At 45.1% G+C, this 19,055-nt stretch overlaps 1 protein-coding gene across 1 annotated transcript in view; it reads left to right on the top strand.

The window, feature by feature from the left end:
* The window catches only part of ABCC2 (ATP binding cassette subfamily C member 2), a 110,718-nt gene extending 96,146 nt beyond the window's left edge, over positions 1-14,572 (top strand). Inside the window, exons 30-32 of the mRNA XM_077455477.1 lie at positions 6,736-6,902; positions 8,609-8,803; positions 13,801-14,572. Of these exons, the coding sequence (XP_077311603.1) occupies positions 6,736-6,902; positions 8,609-8,803; positions 13,801-13,930 (492 nt within the window). The 3' untranslated portion in view covers positions 13,931-14,572. The remainder of the gene's footprint in view (positions 1-6,735; positions 6,903-8,608; positions 8,804-13,800) is intronic.
* Positions 14,573-19,055: the final 4,483 nt, after the last annotated feature.

The raw sequence follows: 19,055 nt of genomic DNA on the forward strand, positions 1-19,055 counted from the left end.
TCCAGATTCTGACTCCTCCAGTTTTGATACATTTCTCTCTATATCCCTAATGCAGACTTTTCGACAGACTAGGTCCGACAGTCTTCCCGACGGACTTTCGGCAGAGGTCCGACAGACTTTCTGAATGAACGAACTTGGCCACACACGACAGGACTAAGTCTGTTTGAAAGTCTGTTATTTTTGAACGTGATGACGTAAATGGGACTAAACAAGGAAGTTCAATAGCCAGTAGCCAATAGCTGCCCTTGTGTCGTATTTTGTCCGTCGGACCAGCACACAGATGAACAGTTTTCCCGATTTTTAGTTTGTCGGATAGATTTGAAACATGTTCTATTTCTAGGTCCATCGGACTTTTGGGGAAAAAAAAGTCCGCTGGAGCCCACACACGATGAAATTGTCCGACGGATTGCGTTCCGCCGGACCAAGTCTGCCGAAAAGTCTGATTGTGTATACGCGGCATAATAGTTGCATGTGCATAATATACACTGTATAGCCAAATATAGATTAGTCTACATACACATGCTATAATAAACAGTGTATGAGAGTCCTAATGTATATGTAGCACTGACCCCCGAAGGAGCTGCTAGTTTGATTTGAGCTTACCGTTACCTCAACTCCTCGCCTCTCCGTCTTGGGGTTCCCGTGGTAAATGGCCCAAAGAATGTTGAAACTGACACTGAATCCTCTTTTGGGTTATTTATTTAGAAAAAACAAAGTCTCTTAATGGAGGGTAGAGGGTTAGGAGTGAGTTCAGCCACTTACATTGCAAGGTGAAAGTATTAAGAGAATCCAGAGACTAAAACTGTTCCACGACTGGATTCAACAACCCCCCGGATAGGCTTCTCTCACTAGGCCTAGCAGCCGGTGGGATGCTCGGTAAAGTCTCTGCCACAGACTTGCGAGATACACTTGAGCGTTACTGAGGGATGTGGATAAATTTAAAGAACTGACATACGGTACCAGTATCTCTCAGCCGATCCGGCGATACCGTATGAGTGTTGATCCAGGTTGCGTCCTTCAACTAAGTCTCCAGGCTCCTTCAGAGAAGCCAGCCGTGCGCACGGTCTTCTCCTGAAAAAGTCCTCCCCTGGGGTTCGTCAGTTGCTGGGTCTCTCCATTCTGATGAGACGGCACCGAACCATCCCTGGATCAGTAGGCCCCCGAAATTCGCTTGGGCCTATCCCTTCAGTTGCATCTCCTCGGGGCAGCCAGCCCCGAGACATAGGGTGCATAGTTCCGCACCCCAGGCCAGGAGGGCCATGGGGCTGGGTCAGGAGGACCCCAAACAGACAGAAAATAATCCCTGCCAACATGGCGTCGGTACCTTAAATACCACCCCCCAGAATGCACAGCAGGAAAACACTCCCACAGGGCTGTTTCCGAGAGAATTGTGGCATTCAATGCACCCAGCTAGACTGCGTTTCTACTCTTGCCGGCGGTGACAGCGACATCTGTGGTCAAGGAGAACCCAGTGCAACCCAGCTGGACTGGTACTGAAACCAGAAATTTAGATAAATAATCCCGAAACCCAACTGTGGTTTCAAGCAAATTAACTTTACAAAAACCATAGCGCCTGCTCGTCAGGAGCCAGCGCTACATATAAAAGCACTCGGAAGAAGTCAAAACAATCTGGTTTACAAAGACAAGGAAAAGATCTAGTTGCTGCCACAGATATTCTTCTCAGACACTGTTGTCATGATAATACAGTGTGTGTTAAAGAGGAAGTAAACCCTTACAAACCACTTTGACCTACAGGTAAGCCTAGATTAAGGCTTACCTGTAGGTCCAAGAAATATCTCCTAAACCTATATGGTTTAGGAGATATTTGCCCGAAAACGGGCACCGCTGTCTACGGCGCATGCGCCGTAGACAGCGGCGCGCAGGCGCACTAAACGCGGCAGTTCCAAGAATGGAGCTGCCGCATTTGTCGACTCCCGTGCGCATGCGCGGGAGTGACTTCATCGCGGCTTCGCCGCTGTCATTCGGCGGAGCTGCGAGACGCCACAAGCAAGATGGATGCGGCGGACTACAGGGGACAGCGGCGACTTCGCTGGCTCCTGTGTCAGGTAAGTGACACATAATGGGCTACTATGCGATGCATAGTAGTCCATTATGCTTTACCTTTGCAGGGAAATAAAGAGGAAGTAAACTCATCAGGGTTTACTTCCTCTTTAAAGGAGTTATAAAAATTGTATGCTGTGAATATAGAACATGAGCATTACAATAGCAAAACAAACTATTGTTATTTTGACAATCCAGACCTGAAAAATCTCCTTTCATATTGTGAGTTCTGTCTGCTGGCCGTCTTTCCACAACTTCCTGGATTCCCTGCTGACTTTTCGGCAACTGTGCATGTGTACACCGCTACCAGGTTCGCTCATCTGACAGAACACCCACAGTCAGAAGAAGGCAGCGGACATCTTAGGCCGCGTACACACGCGCGGACTGTTTGCCCAACCTTGTTCGTCAAACAGTTTCGGCAAACAGTCCGCTCAAAATTTGCATGAGCGGACTTGCCCACACACGAGCGGACTGTTTCAGCGAACTGTTTGCCAAACAGTTCGCTCAACTTTTGAAATGAACGGACTCGCCCACGTAAGGAGGAGACAAATCCGCGCATTTCGAGCGCGTGTACAGGTAGGCGGGGCCCGCGAAGGAGACGTCGCGGGCTCCGCCGCCTGGAATGGGCTTAAAGGGGAACCCCAACGCCGAAAAAAATCGGCGTGGGGGTTCCCCCAAAGTCCACACCAGACCCTTGTCCGAGCACGCTACCCGGCCGGCCAGGAAAGGGGGGCGAGCGAGCGCGCCCCCCCTCCTGAGCCGTACCAGAGAAGAAGGCGCGGTGGCCCGGCAGAAGAACCGAAGGCGGCGACAGATGAACGGAAGGCAGCGGCGACAGAAGACCGGGCCACCGCCTGTAAAAGAGCTAGAAGAAGGCGCGGTGGCCCGGCAGAAGAACCGAAGAGGGGGACAAGACCCCCGAAGTCGGGAGAAGAGGCCGGCGGCGGGGAGGAAGAAAGCCGGACTCCTCCGCTAGTAAAAGAGCTACACACAGATAGCGGAGGAGTCCGGCGAGAAGACCCCCGAAGACGGAAGACCCCCGGAGCTGTGCAATAAAATATTTTTTCCCTGTGTTGTGTTTTTTTTTGTACTTTATTTCACAGGTGAATGGGTAGGGGTACATTGTACCCCATACTCATTCACATAGGGTGGGGGGCCGGTATCCGGGGGCCCCCTTCTTAAAGGGGGCTCCCGGATTCCGATAAGCCCCCCGCCCGCAGACCCCGACAACCAACGGCCAGGGTTGTCGGGAAGAGGCCCTTGTCCTCATCAACATGGGGACAAGGTGCTTTGGGGTGGGGGGGCCGCGCGGCCCCCCCTTCCCCAAGGCACCCCCCATGTTGAGGGCACGCGGCCTGGTGCGGCTCAGGAGGGGGGGCGCGCTCGCTCGCCCCCCTTTCCTGGCCGGCCGGGTAGCGTGCTCGGACAAGGGTCTGGTGTGGACTTTGGGGGAACCCCCACGCCGATTTTTTTCGGCGTTGGGGTTCCCCTTTAAGCCCATTCCAGGCGGCGGAGCCCGCGACGTCTCCTTCGCGGGCCCCGCCTACCTGTACACGCGCTCGAAATGGGCGGACTTTCCGAGCGGGAACAGTTTGCTCATTTCGAAAGTAGCCTACACACGGGCGGACTGTTCGCTCAAACACAGTTTCAGCGGACAGTTTTTCGGAATTTCCGAAAGACTTTGTCCGTCCAACTGTCCGCTGAAACTGTCCGCTGAAAGCCCACACACGGGCGGACTGTCCGCCCAAACACTGTTCAGCGGACAAGGTTGGGCGAACAGTCCGCCCGTGTGTACGCGGCCTTACTACACCCAGCTACGCCTTGAATTTAACAGTAATTTTAGCAATAAAATGAGCGAATATAAATATAGTATATTGACATCTGTGATTCTGTTTGGATGAAAGTTTAGCGCTGAGCAATGCAGGGTGTACCAACATGGCCCCCGCCACCTTCCTACTGCTGCCGTCCAGCTTCTCTCAAAATGTCACATCAAAACAGTATCACAGGTGTCAATATACTATATATATTTATATACACTCACTTTATTGCTAAAATGATTCCGAAATTCAAGCCAGAGCTGGGTGTAGTAAGATGTCCGCTCAGATGAGCAAACCTGGTAGCAGTGGAGCGGTGGAACGCATGTGCAGCTGACATCACGTCACTTCCGTTGCCTAATCTGACGGTTCGCTGATTCTAACAGAGCACAGGCTCTGTGAAATGGTGACTACATATCACAGAGTACAAGAAAGTAAATGTGAGGGGATCTTCACAATCAAAGTCTACAAACTTCAAGATCATTTGGATTAATAGGAGTAGACTGGAAATAATTGAAATATAATGTGCAAATTAACATATCATTTACATTGACTATAGATACACTTTAAAGAGGAACTGCAGTCTGCTCACATAATTTGTAATAAAAACATCTTTGCCATTCTGAAGCTTCCCTCCAACCACTTTGCATATTTTATATATACTGTGATTTCGTGCTTGCCAAATATGCTGCAGAAATCTCCCTCCACTGAGTCTGGCTGCAACCATTTTAACTGTGGGCAGCTGAAGCTTCCTGGATTTACACAGGCACACCTCCAGCTCTACAGCTCTCATTAGCCCTCTTATGACTCATCCCACCTCCCTCCCTGCCAAACTCTCACAAGAGAAAGCTGTGCATGATGTCATAAGCCTAGGCTTTTTACCAGACAGGAAACAGGAAGTGGGCTCTATAAGGTATTTACTGGCAGAAAAAAAAAATGTTTTACTATCCAAAGTTAAAACAACAAGGGCAGAAGATTTAATAGATGGAAAGATGAAAAAATGATTGAAGCTTCGCTTTAACTAAACAAAACAGATTATTAATGCAAGATATAAAGCATGTGTACAATCAGCTAAATTGAAAAAGATTTAGTAAGACTACATTGACATGCTTTTCTCTACAAAAAAAAATACTTGGGATTGGCTGTACATAATGTGCACTGTGTCTTATTGCGGAGGTAAAACTTCCACAAATATGTGCACTAGCCAATGCCAACACTAGGTGGCAGTATCTACACACTTATATTACTGTCATCATTTCCTCCTCCAGCCTAAACATGGGGAGAAGTTTCTTACCAAGGCTTCCCATGCAAAATTACGTTTCTGTGATGTAAAAAAAAATGAGACAAAGATAAATCAGTTCAGAACTTTTCCATCTTTAATGTGACCTATAAATTGTACAACTCAGCCTAAAAATAAACTGAAATCTTTAAAGGGGGGGTTGCATAAGTGTGCACACCCTCTTATTAGACCCGGTTCAACTACGGTATAAAAAAATCTTCATAGGCGATGCCTATTTCCTTTTTCCGGGTTACCTCTTTAGAGTTATAGAGGAGGTCTCGCTCCAGAATTATTTCTCTCACTCACATGTGTGGTTCAAACTCAGTTTACATATGCGTGCGCAATTTACGTATGCATTCGCTGCTGCGCACAAGCACAGAGGGACGAGGCACTTTTACAATTTTTTTTTTTTACACTGTCCCATTATTTATTTATTTTTTCTATCGCTTTTCTTCCTATTACAAGGAATGTAAACATCCCATGTAAGAAAAAAATAAAAGATGACCGGTGCAATTTATTGAGAGATCTGGGATCAAAAAGACCCCAAATCTCTCATTTACCTTTAAAAGCAAAAGACATTTTTTTTTTTACTTTTACTTTAAAAAACAAAAATTGTTTACTATGGCCGGGGAACCCGAAGTGACGTCAGACGTTGCTCCAAGCCTCCAAGGGCATAGAGATGAGTGGTGGCCATCTTGGCCTCACTTGTCTCCTTGTCCAGCTAATGACCCCATCAGATCATGCTCGGGCTTTACCGATATGTCAGGTAAGCTTGGGAACCACTGGGAAGCGACCACCCCTCCTGCTGTGTGTAAAAGTAATCCCGTGGCGAATCCGCATATGAGACCGCTTTTATCTTACAGAAAAACAGCCATAGTAATAAAACAATACAGCTATCTGCCATAACAATGGTATTTAACGTCAAAGTAACAACCTATTTTTACTATGGGTCGGTCGTCAAGTAATGTGACATTTACTTTCTAAAATCCGTAAGCCCTTAGCTCAAACATTATTATTATTATACAGGATTTATATAGCGCCAACAGTTTGCGGCAGACAGTGCAGTTACAATGCAATTCAATACAGGAGGAATCAGAGAGCCATACATGCAGAAGAGTGTGCTTAGCTGAGGAAGCCCCTCCTCCCCTCCTGAAGACTCCTTAGACGTACTATATGACATCATTTGCCTAGGCCCGAAACCAGGAAGCAACTGAAGCAATATAAAAACATGTAAAAAAAAAGTAAATATGATAAACCTTGCTAGCTATTTACTAATGCCAGCAGCATGAGGATTAAAAATATTCATCAATCATGTTGACTGGGAGAGTGAAGTTCCATTTCTTAGCTTTATATTAGGCAAATAAGGCAAGTTTGCAAGTAGAATCTTTTACCTTTTTTACCTTTCTCCTGCTAATTCACCTTTCCTTCTGGTAAGGTAGTCTGTAGACATAGGACCTCTGCATATCCCTGGTGTCCCTACTGAAAACTTACTCCTTGGGTCACTACTGGCTGGCAGCGATAAGCAGGGAGCTCATAAATCTAAGGGTGTATCATATGCTGAATTCAGATGTGGTTTTGCAGGATCCAATTCTGTTCTCGGGCACACTGAGGATGAATCTGGACCCGTTTGAAGAATACACAGACGAGGATGTATGGAAAGCCCTGGAACTCTCTCATCTCAAGCCTTACGTGGAAGGTTTACCAGAAAAGCTCTTCTATGAAATCAGTGAGGGAGGAGAGAACCTGAGGTAAGAGACTCAAGTAATATCTACAACATCCCTGTGCTATAGTCAGGCATGTACTGGCCATTGGGACTATCGGGAGTTTCCCGGTGGGCCGATGGCTCAGTGGGCCACTTTGAGTGACAGCCTGTCAAAGTAATGGCTCCAACAGGATCACAGGAGGCCCCATGATACTCTCCTGTTCCACCCCACGCTGTCCCCCTCTGTCCTCTACCCCGCACTGTGTCCTCCACCCGCACTATATCCTCCACCTATCACTGTGTCCCCCTGTGTCCTCCACCCCCCACAGTGTTCAACTGTGTCCCCCTGTGTCCTCCACCCCACTCCCCAACAGTATATATATATATATATATATATATATATATATATATATATATATATATATATATATATATATATATATACACTGTTTTTGTGCGTGTTCACAAAATTAAAGTGGCCCGATCTGGATGAAGTTCAGGGCCAAATTTTTGTCCCAGTCCAGCCCTGGCTATAGTACACCTGTGCATACAAGGCCTTATACTGCTGTGCAGGACCAGCACTACATCCGTCACACAAACAATGGTCGGAATGTCCAAAAACATAACTTGAAGCTGAAGTTTAGATATGGTAATTTTTACATAGTTACATTTGTCCAGCTTGGATCAATGTGACTATACATACACCATACCTGTGTGATCCCTGTGGAAGCTGGAAATCACTGGAGTGGGCACCACTACTATAATAGCTTCTGGATCCTGTGTCAAGTGGCTATGTTGCTTACTGACACAGGAGGTTGCTTGCTCAGCATGGACACCATTCAAGGAACACTTAGCATTTTCTGAATGAATACAAAGCATTCTCTGATTGGACCAGGTGCAGATTATGACATCGTTGCCCCACCGCTCCACCTCCTCCAATCAGAGAATGCTTTGCATTCACTTAGAAAACACAGTGTTCCCTGAACGATGCCCATGCCAAGCAAGCACTGTTCATGGTGCAGGAGGGCAGCCACTCTACATGGAAAGCTGGTGGAGATCACTGTGGAAGTGGTGCCAACTGCAATGATTTCCACTGGGATCTGACAGGTATGGCACACATATACTTTGTGCGTTGTGCTTTCTATCCTCCAGCCCAGCCTTTCTCAACCTTTTCAACACAGGGAAAGCCTTGAAATAACTTTTAGGTCTCAGGTAATCCCTGTTAAAAATGACTATATCTACACCTCATGATACATTGGTGTAAAGGTCAATGGGAAGAATCTTCCTTACACTTGTGGTTATTGGGAAGAATTAACCTCTGGCAGATAGCTAAAAAGATCAATGGTGTCACTGGAAACTTATCTGAGGTGCAGAAATTGCTAATTGTTCAAGGAACCCCTAGAAACCTCTGGAGGAACCCTAGAGTTCCTTGGAGCCCTGGTTGAGAAACCCTACTCCAGTCAGTGATGGGTTATTGACTATAGATCAAATATTCCTATCAAAGGAGATGCATCAATCATTTAGCAAGCATCTCGTGGCCACCATTAGTTCTATATCCAGAGTAAGAATTCTTCATGTATTCCATAGCGTCAGATGATCTCCTTCTCGGAGACGATCCCAGGTTGTCCATTGTTGGCAACTAAAAGTTTCTCCTTTTGAAGACTTCAATAAATAAATACTGTATATCATACTGTATGGATAGTTCGGTAAAAAGCATACCTGTGAAATATTGACAACTGTCGTTTTGTGCAGTGTTGGTCAGCGGCAGTTGGTGTGTCTGGCTCGGGCTTTGCTTCGCAAATCCAAAATTCTGATTCTTGATGAAGCCACGGCGGCGGTGGACCTGGAGACTGATAATTTGATTCAGAAGACAATTCGCAGTGAATTTGCGGACTGTACGGTGCTGACCATCGCACATCGCCTGCACACCATCATGGACAGCAACAAGTAAGGACTTTTCCCATCTGAAAACCATTTTATTGCTTTGTATAGAGCGTGTGAAAGGGATAGGACCTTTGTTAGTTGTTATTCTGTCTGGGGAGATTTTCCTGTACTTGCTCTCATTTCACTGGGACAGGAATTAAAGAAAAAACTCTCTGCTGGGGACAAAACAGCAAAAGCCTGACTGATGCTTTACATTTTTAATCCACTTTCACCAGACTGCTGGGTCAAACTGGAAGAAAAGATGGATCAAAACTGCATCATGCTGCAGCTTCAAATGAAGATCCAACTAAACAAATATTGTCTGTGTGTGTGAATGACGCAGCGATGTGGGCTGAGCCCCGCACAGCTGCGCTGTTTTCAAATGGCTGCCATGGGGAGGGGGGAAGCAGGCGCCTGCTGCTGAAGCACTGGAAACATGTTACATGTTCCACCCTAAGACCCCTTTCACACCAAGGCGTTTTGCAGGCGCTATAGCTATTTCTCGGCTGCTAGTGGGGGGTAAAAGCGCCCCGTTAGCGGCCGAAATGCGCCGCAAATCCGGCGTTAAAACGCCCATGCTATGGGTGGTGTGGTGTGAAAGGGGTCTAAAATCAGGTGGAACATGTAACATGCTCCCAAAGGTGAACTTATCCTTTAACCACTTCAGCTCCGGAAAGGTTTTACCCCCTTAATGACCAGAGCATTTTTTGCGATATGGCACTGCGCCGCTTTAACTAACAATTGCACGGTTGTACAACGCTGTAGCCAAACAAAATTGACGCCCTTTTTTTCCCACAAATAGAGTTTTCTTTTGGTGCTATTTTATCACCTCTGCGTTTTTGTTTTTTTTGCTCTATAAACAAAAATAGAGTGACAATTTAAAAAAAATTTAAATGTTTTACTTTCTGCTATAATAAATATCCAAAATAGAATATATATAAAAAAAATGTTTCAGCAGTTTAGGCCGATATATTTTCTTCTACATATTTTTGGTTAAAAAAAAAAAAAACGCAATAGGCATATATTGAATGGTTTGTGCAAAAGTTATCGCGTCTACAAACTATAGGATAGATTTAGGGACTTTTATTTATTTTTTATTATTTTTACTGGTAATGGCGATCTGCGATTTTTAGCGAGACTGCGACATTGCGGCGGACAAATCTGACCCCAAATTACACTTTTTGGGGACCAGTGACAATGCACTGATCAATGTATAAATGACACTGGCAGGGAAAGGGTTAATACTAGGGGGCGATCAAGGGGTTAAGTGTGTTCCCTCAGCGTGTTCTAACTGTAGGGGGGGGGGGGTGGGGGTGGATTTACTGAAACATGACAGAGATCACTGTTCCTGACCACCGGGAACAGAAGATCTCTGTCCTGTCACTAGGCAGAACAGGGAAATGCCTTATTTACATAGGCTGTTCTCCGTTCTGCCTCTCCTTGCCGCAATTGTGGGCCACCGGCAGACATTGATTCAGCGGGATCCGCCCGCTATCCTGCTTTTGCGGACTGATGTACAGGTATGTAAGTTTAGGCAGAAGAGCTGACCTGCCACAGTATATCTGAGTGAGCAGGTCAGCAAGTTGTTAAAACAAGAAGCATGTGTATTCTTAATTGAATCTTGGTGTCCTATTTGTTTAAAATTGTGCAGTAATCCAGCATAAAGTAAGTTCTGCACTTTGCCTCCTCTGTGTAGGAGCTTCCTGTAATAAAGACCGGTCACTGCTGCTCTCTCTTCTTGTGCAGGGTGATTAGTCTGGTCTCCGCCCCCTCCTGTAATTTTCTGCAGGCAGCCTGTAGTGGGAGGAGTTCCTAGACCCCTCCCACAGCTCTGCTTTCTGCACAGCTCTGATGTCACTGCTAGTTTTACAGATATCTGGGGTTTTTAAAGGAGTTTGGTGCACACAAAGTGGATTTATATAATTTATGGCTTTTAAGGAATATAATTATATTACCATTTTTGTCTCTGGAATTCAGCACTGAGATAAACTGCAGAGGAATACAATTAGTATATACAATGCTAATGTTCTTATGCATAGGCAAGTAGCTATGCAGAGGACACATGTAGACATAGTAATGCGTGTGTATATATATATATATATATATATACACACACACACACATTATCTCACAAAAGTGAGTACACCCCTCACATTTTTGTAAATATTTTATTTTATCTTCTCATGTGACAACACTGGAGAATTTACACTCTGATACAATGTAAAGTAGTGAGTGTACAGCTTGTATAACAGTGTACATTTGCTGTCCCCTCAAAATAATGCAACGCACAGCCATCAATGTCTAAATTGCTGGCAACAAAAGTGAGTACACCCCTAAGTGAAAATGTCCAAATTGGGCCTAATTAGCCATTTTCCCTCCCCGGTGTCATGTGACTCGTTAGTGTTACAAGGTCTCAGATGTGAATGGGGAGCATGTGTGTTACATTTGATGTTATCGCTCTCACTCTCTCATACTGGTCACTGGAGGTTCAACATGGCACCTCATGGCAAAGAACTCTCTGAGGATCTGAAGAAAATAATTTTTGCTCTACATAAAGATGGCCTAGGCTATAAGAAGATTGCCAAGACCCTGGCGTGACCTATTCTGAGTGGAACCTATCCCATTAAACTACTGTATGGTCATGGCAGCACGGTGGCCATGACCATACAGCAGTTTAATGGGACAGGTTCCACTCAGAACAGGTCTCGCCATGGTCAACTGAACAAGTTGAGTGCACTTGCTCAGCGTCATATCCAGAAGCTGTCTTTGGGAAATAGACGTATCAGTGCTGCCAGCATTGCTGCAGAGGTGGAAGGGGTGGGGGGGTCAGCCTGTCAGTGTTCAAACCATACACCACACACTGCATCAAATTGGTCTGAATGGTTGTCTTCCCAGAAGAACATACTGAAGCAGAGCATGATCCCCCCTCCCTTAAGAGACTGGGCCACAGGGCATCATTCCAACATGATACCCAAACACACCTTCAAGACAACCACTTGCTAAAGAAGCTGAGGGTAAAGGTGATGGACTGGCCAAGCATCTCTCCAGACCTAAACCCTATTGAGCATCTGTGGGGCATCCTCAAATGGAAGGAGGAGGAGTGCAAAGTCTCCAACATCCACCAGCCCCGTGATGTCCTCATGGAGGAGTGGAAGAGGACTCCGGTGGCAACCTGTGAACTCCATGCCCAAGAGGGTTAAGGCAGTGCTGGAAAAATAATGGTGGCCTCAAAAAAATATTGACAGTTTGGGCCCAATTTGGACATTTTCACTTGTTGCCAGCGGTTTAGACATTAATGGCTGTGTGTTGAGTTATTTTGAGGGGACAGCAAATTTACACTGTTATACAAGCTGTACACTCACTACTTTACATTGTAGCAAAGTGTCATTTCTTCAGCGTTGTCACATGAAAAGGTATATGTGTGTTTATGTGTGTGTGTAAATATATATATATATATATAAAAATTGTAGAGCTATTCTTCCTGTGAAACTGCATGTACGTTCAAATGTTATCGGGCTATTTTTACTCCATGTCTATTGTTCTTCATTATTATAGATGAGAGTGATTTGGGAAAATACAGCATTATGGCCAATAGATGGAGCTGATTGCAGGAATTGAATACAATAATAATCGTTTTTAATTGCCATAAAGCTGTCATTTCCTGATTCACTCAATTCTGTATGAGTTAACCACTTGCCTCTGAAGGTACGTAATAGGACGTCCTTGAATTTGTGCGGGGATATCTGAATGATGGGTGCAGCTACAGGCATCATTCAGATATCGACTTTTTCAGCCAGCGATTCCCTACACCATAGGAATGATCATAGTGGCTGTTCCACTGCTTGATCATTCTTACAGGCGGCGAGAGGAGACGTTCCCCGCTTCTACCGACTCACCACTTCCATTAGTGAGTCGGAGAACGGATCCGCCGGCCCCGGATGTTTACCATAAAGATTTTCGGTGGACCAGATGGTCGCTGGAGTCTCTATAATCATTCGAAGGCCGGGCACAATGTTATGACATCACGCCCGGCCTCTTCATTCAAACAAATGGCGTCGCCTCGGCTGGGAAGCCAGGATCGTTTTTTTTTTATTTATTTCAGGCTTCCCAGCCTAGAGGTGAGATGTGGGGTCTTATTGACCCCATATCTCGCTGTAAAGAGGACCTGTCATGCCATATTCCTATTACAAGGGATGTTTACATTCCTTGTAATAGGAATAAAAGTGATCAAAAATTTGATTTTTTTTAAAAAAGTGTCAAACAAAAAAAAGAAAAGAAAAATTAACAATAATACGCAAGTCCCGCCCACATATGAAAACGGTGTTCAAATCACACATGTGAGGTATCGCCACGAACGTTGGAGTGAGAGCAATAATTCTAGCCCCAGACCTCCTTTGTAACTCAAAACATGTAACCAGTAAAAAAATTTAAAGCGTCGCCTATGGGGATTTTTATGTACCGAAGTTTGGCGCCATTTCACGAGCGTGTGCAATTTTGAAGAGCGACATGTTTGGTATCTTTTTACTTGGCGTAACTTCATCTTTCACATTATGCTAAAAAATTGGGCTAACTTTAATGTGTTTTTTTTTTTTAAAGCATGAACATTTTTTTGTTTTTCAAAAAAAATTTAAAAGTTTTGAAAAATTGCTGCGCAAATACCGTGTGCCATAATAAAGTTGCAACAACCGCCATTGTATTCTCTAGGGTCTTTGCTAAAAAAACCTATATAATGTTTGGGGGTTCTATGTCATTTTCTAGCAAAAGAATGATGAATTTTACATGTAGGAGAGAAATGTCAGAATTGGCCTGGGTGGTAAGCGGTTAAAAACATTTGACCTGGAGAGAAAATAGCCTAAATAATTCATGTTTGCCCTACATAAAGAATATACATGCAGTTGCACAGGACAAATCTATTTTATTTTTATATATATAAATATATATGCACCCCATAATGAAGCTTAGCGTAATATCTAATGCTATGGCTATGTACATTGCACTAAATGTTTTTTTTTTCTTTTCAGGGTCATGGTGCTGGACGCAGGTAAAATCATAGAGTACGGTGCGCCGGAGGAGCTCCTACATAGCAATGGGCACTTTGCTTCTATGACCAAGGATGCTGGAATTGAAGGCACTAACAATACTTCATTATGAGAACTGTACAGCCCATGTGTGTTAGACCACACATCGGCCAACCAAGGACTGGATGGCATTAACTCAAATGAACTAAACTGAGCTGGAAATTGGAAGTACTTCTAGAACATTGGGATAAATGTTGGATACCAGTATAGGGGATGTGGACTAAGATGACACTAACGCCATGCTGTGTGTGTGCCATTGGATTGTGGGTAGTTGCCGAGAATGTGATCCCTGACTTGGACTATACGTGGTGCTTCTGTGGTTTTGCCTTTAATGGATCCTGAAGACAAAACCGAATTCTAACGCTGCTGTATTTTCAGAAGGATATTAACATATTCATTTTCCTGCAATGCAAGGTGCTTATATTTTAGCATTTTTTTTATTTTTTTGCACAAGATGGATCCTCATAATCAGTAGAAATGCGTTTGCTGAGTAAAACTGATCCCACTACTACTAAGCTGAGCCTGTACTGGGTTCAAAAACCGACCAAACCACCGCGTCCATCTAATAGCAGACCTCCAGATACTTCTGGTAACCTAGCTTTCTCCTCGAGAGTCTGGGGAGCCTGGGGGCGGTCTCTATTATGCAAATATTGACTTAAGAAAAAGCTTATTTTAGATATGACTGTGAATGATACTAGTATAATGTGATTTTTTATCACTGTGTTTTTGTTTTCTTTGTGTATGCTGGAAGTGACCTTTTTTTTTTTTTGTTAACATGACGTGGCCATATCTGTTCACTACAAATCCATGGCGTGTTCTGTTTAGTAGGGAGCACAAGGGCTTTTTACGGCTCCTCTTGTATCGGTGCAAACCAATGGGCCAGCTCAGATTACCTGGACACCAGTTCATCTTTTAGTGGCTTATTGTACAGTTCAGGCTCCTTTCACACTAGCGGACTGATCAGATGCACCTGTCAGTCTTTTAGGTGGGCCTGATCGGATCCTCCATTCTCATCAATGGAGCGGCGGGTGTAAACGGACGTGCTTGTTTAGACCCACCAACATCTGATCCTATTGGCTGAAAACTGATGGACGGGGATCTGTTCCCCATCCATCTGGCAGATCCGATGGCAATTTAGGCGTGGACAGACAGGAAGTCCATTGACACCCAACCACCGATAGAGAAGAGGGGGCCGTGTCAGACCTGCCATCCACCTGCTCAGCGAGGATCAGTGGACAGATTCCCCACTGAGCAGATGGACTCCAACTGAGCCCACCCCTTGTAGAAGGGCCTTAAAGAGACCATGTTACAAAATCATTCATTTCATACAATAATCTTCCCATAAGATTATACAGTATGTACATTCAATACATTTTATGCATGGTGCCTGTAAAATCCTTCCTTGTGTAGACATCTAAAAGCCCGGAGACTACCGTTATGTCAGTGGACTCAAATTCGTGACACTCTATAGCCCTGATGCCCAACCTTTGGTTTATGATGTGTGGCCCCCAGACCTCAGCGGTCTGTAGTGGGAACATTGCTTAGGGCAGGGGCGTCAAACTCAATTTTATAGTGGGCCGCATCAGTATTACAGTTACCCTCAAAGGGCTAGATGTCCAGAGCACCCAACCACAACCCCCCACCTCACATCAGATGTCAAGAGCGCTCCACCATCAGAGGTCAAGAGTCTCTTACATCACAGTGCACCCCCCCCCCCCCCCCAACCCCTTACCTTGTTCTTCTGCTGGGAAACAGAAAGTGTAGGGTTTGGAGGAGAACCAGAAGAGGGCTGAAGTCATCTGCCAGAGTCTGGTGAATGGTGAGGAAAGGGGGTGCTGTGGCTGCAAAGAGAAGTGCAGGATCTGTAGGAGGCATTCTATCCTTCCCTCTGCTGCTAACTGCTAAGACAAGGTGTAGGTGGAGACAAGGGGGGTTCTCCAGCTGCAGGACAGATGTGAGGACCACATGAAATGTCCTGGCGGGCCGCATTCGACCTGCAGGCCTTGTGTTTGACACGTGGCTTAGGGTGCAATAGCATTGATCTCTATTAGCCTCATGTAACGGTTCCCAGTTTCGTTTTGTCTCCTGCAGCATATCCCCAGCCAAAAATGTAGCATGTCCACATTCCCTGACCCTCATTTCCTATATCAGGTCTGCAGTTACTGTGTTCTCATGCATTACATATATTGAACATTATCGGGTTCATTTGCCAAAACTGGAAATTGAAAAATCTGGTGCAGCTCTGCATAGAAACCAATCAGCTTCTAACTTCAGCTTGTTCAATTAAGCTCTGACAAAAAAAAAAAAAAATCTTGGAAGCTGATTGATTGATTTTTATGCAGAGCTGCACCAGATATTGCTCTCCCCAGTTTTAGTAAATCTCCCCCTAAGTACAGCCCCTTTGGTAATGCGAGGGGCTGCATTTGAGGCCTACTTTAGCTAACACACTTGCATGTGCCTTTACAATTGCTAGAAAATTTGCCTGCTTCAGAAAATAAACATTCTATCTGGTATGTCACAGCCCTCTCCTCTTCTGAGAGTTTTTCATTTCTGTCTGTGCTGGCCCAGCATCCCTTCACCGGGGGAGGAGTGGAGGGGAATATCAGAGAGCTGTGGTTGTCAACTTGTTAGTAAGGATGAGCTCCGGCGTGTTCGCATGCTCCACCTGCAGAGCCCGCCACGAAGTCGGCACAGCGCTGTGCTAATCACATGCAGTGAGCCATTTTCCCAATGTGCAGCTGCAGAGATCAGGAAATGTCTCACTGCCTGTGATTAGCGCAGCGCCGTGTCGACTTCCTGGCGGGCTCTGCATGTGGCGCATGCGAACACGCCGGAGCTCATCCTTACTAACAAGTTGACAACCACAGATCTCTGATATTCCCCTCCACTCCTCTCCCGGTGAAGAGATGCTGGGCCAGCACAGACAGAAATGAAAAACTCTCAGAAGAGGAGAGGGCTGTAACATACCAGGTAGAATGTTCATTTTCTGAAGCAGTCAAATTTTCTAGCAATTGCAAAGGCACATGCAAGTAAATATAAAACCCTGTAAGTAAGCATTTAAAGTGCAGCTTAAAAAAAAGTACATATTTTTGCCGGTACAAAATGTGCATATTTTTTAAACAGGAGCTTTCAAAAGTATTGCACCTGCGATTAGTGGACGGCGGGTGCAATGTCAGGCTCCTGCAGACACTTGCTCCAGCTTTCCATCTGTACCTCTCTATGGGCTGTCAGTTCTTTCACCTGGAGCCAGAGAAGTGTCATTGGACTAGGAGTGAGCTGATTACAGCACTTCTAGTCCATCGAGAATGTCTGTGAATGAGTCTCGTGGTTGTGCGTTGCAAACTTTAACGGTGACCAGGGGAAGCACTTGCACCACATTACATCTGAAGCGATGCGGGAACGCCGCGAATCCGCGGCGGGTTCCCGCATCGCATGCCTCCCGCCGGCAGTTCACACTGCCCTATGCGGACTGCTGGGAGTGTCAGTGAAACCTTAATGACGCCCCCGGATCAGTACGCATATCGCAGTGCGATCTGCAAACTCAGACAGGAATCGGATCGCATGGTGTGAACACCCATGCAAACCAATTCTGCTGCGGACCAAAAAAAGGGTCCTGTGCGAGTTTGTGGTGGGTGCGATGCGAATTCAGTCATACTATCTGTATGGCTGAACTCGCATCGCACAGAGATCGGATGTGATTTGCACTGCAGTGCGGTGCGAATCACATCCGGGTTCTCCTAGCTGCAGCAGTGTTAACCCAGCCTTAAATACGGATATAACATGGTGCAAAAGGTGAATTAAACCTTTCAAATGCTTGATTTTTGTGTGTTTTTACCTGACATTTTTTAAGTTTGTGATCTGGTCTCTTTAGCCAAATAGTTCAGCAAAAACATGAACTGTGCTGTCTGTTTTTAATTTTTTACATATCTGGGGGTATAAAACGGTGTTATTGTAATTATAAGTGAATTTTCCTTTGTGCTTACCAAGTGATCATTCTCCTCTACAAACTATTTATGCTGTTTGATTTTTATTTGTTCTATATTTCTTAGATACAGGTTTTTATATAGGTATTACTTTTTTTCTATTATGAAGAACTGATACATTGTTTTTGAATATATGAAGTCTATCTTTCCAATTTCATTAGTGCAATATATTTTAGGAAGTGTGATTAAAGTGAAGTTCCGAAAAAAAAACAATGAAGTCAGCAGCTACAAATACTGCAGCTGCTGACTTTTAATCATCGGACACTTACCTGCCCCAGGGTCCAGTGATGTAGGGGAACGAAGCCCCCCCACTCATCTCCCCCTCCTCTCTGCGGCGCCGGCATTGTCACTGTGGGTGCCCGGCTGTGGCTTCACGGCCAGGCACCCACTGCGCGTGTGCAAGCTGTGCTGCGAATGGCCAGGCAATCGGTGCTTCGGGTGGAAGTGGGAGCTGGAACCCTCTAAAAGTTTCCGCCCCCACCCCCCAAAAAAATGACATACCAAATGTGGCATGTCAGGGGGTAACTTCCTTAAAGTGGAAGTTCCATTTTTGGGTGGAACTCCCCTTTAAGTCCCGGTTCACATCAAAGCAATTTGACATGTCAAATCGGAGCCTATTGCTGGCAACGGCACTGTCTCAATCAGGGAGAGGCCGACTTTGTGGAGCCGTACTAATTTACAAAAGTTGTTCCTGCACTACTTTTTGACGACTTTGAGGGTCATTTCTATAGACATCTGTGCATGAACCCACACAGACGTCGTTCACATCACCCCCGAAGTTGCACTGAAATGTGGGTTTGAAATCTTGCGAGTTCAGTTGCAGAATGTGTCTATGAACTATGTATGTATGGCAATAAAAGTTTGGCTTCTATAGCGCCATCGCGGGATTACTACCTACCATATCTTTCCTAGGCAGCATGGTTCACAATGATGTGGCTCCCCAGGCATAGACCTCACTTAAGAATAGAGAGATATTTGGGATCAGATGGCGCAAAGAATCAGTCACTGTATAGTCTCTATTTGAGTATGAGTATTTTAAAATGTCAATAACAATAGCATTTGTAATAATATAGGAGAAGCACCGTCGGCAGCAACAGTCTTGAGAGGAGAAGCAGGGCTCTCTAAAGATTTTGAAAACACAAAAAACAGGGAGAAGGTGCGCCAGACTAAGTGCAGTATAAACGATAAAGTATTTATTAAAATAAAAAACATACG

The sequence above is a fragment of the Lithobates pipiens genome, unplaced genomic scaffold (genome assembly GCF_037356315.1).
Source record: "Lithobates pipiens isolate NorthernLeopardFrog02 unplaced genomic scaffold, aLitPip1_a1.2 Scaffold_25, whole genome shotgun sequence".
Lineage (NCBI taxonomy): Eukaryota > Metazoa > Chordata > Amphibia > Anura > Ranidae > Lithobates > Lithobates pipiens.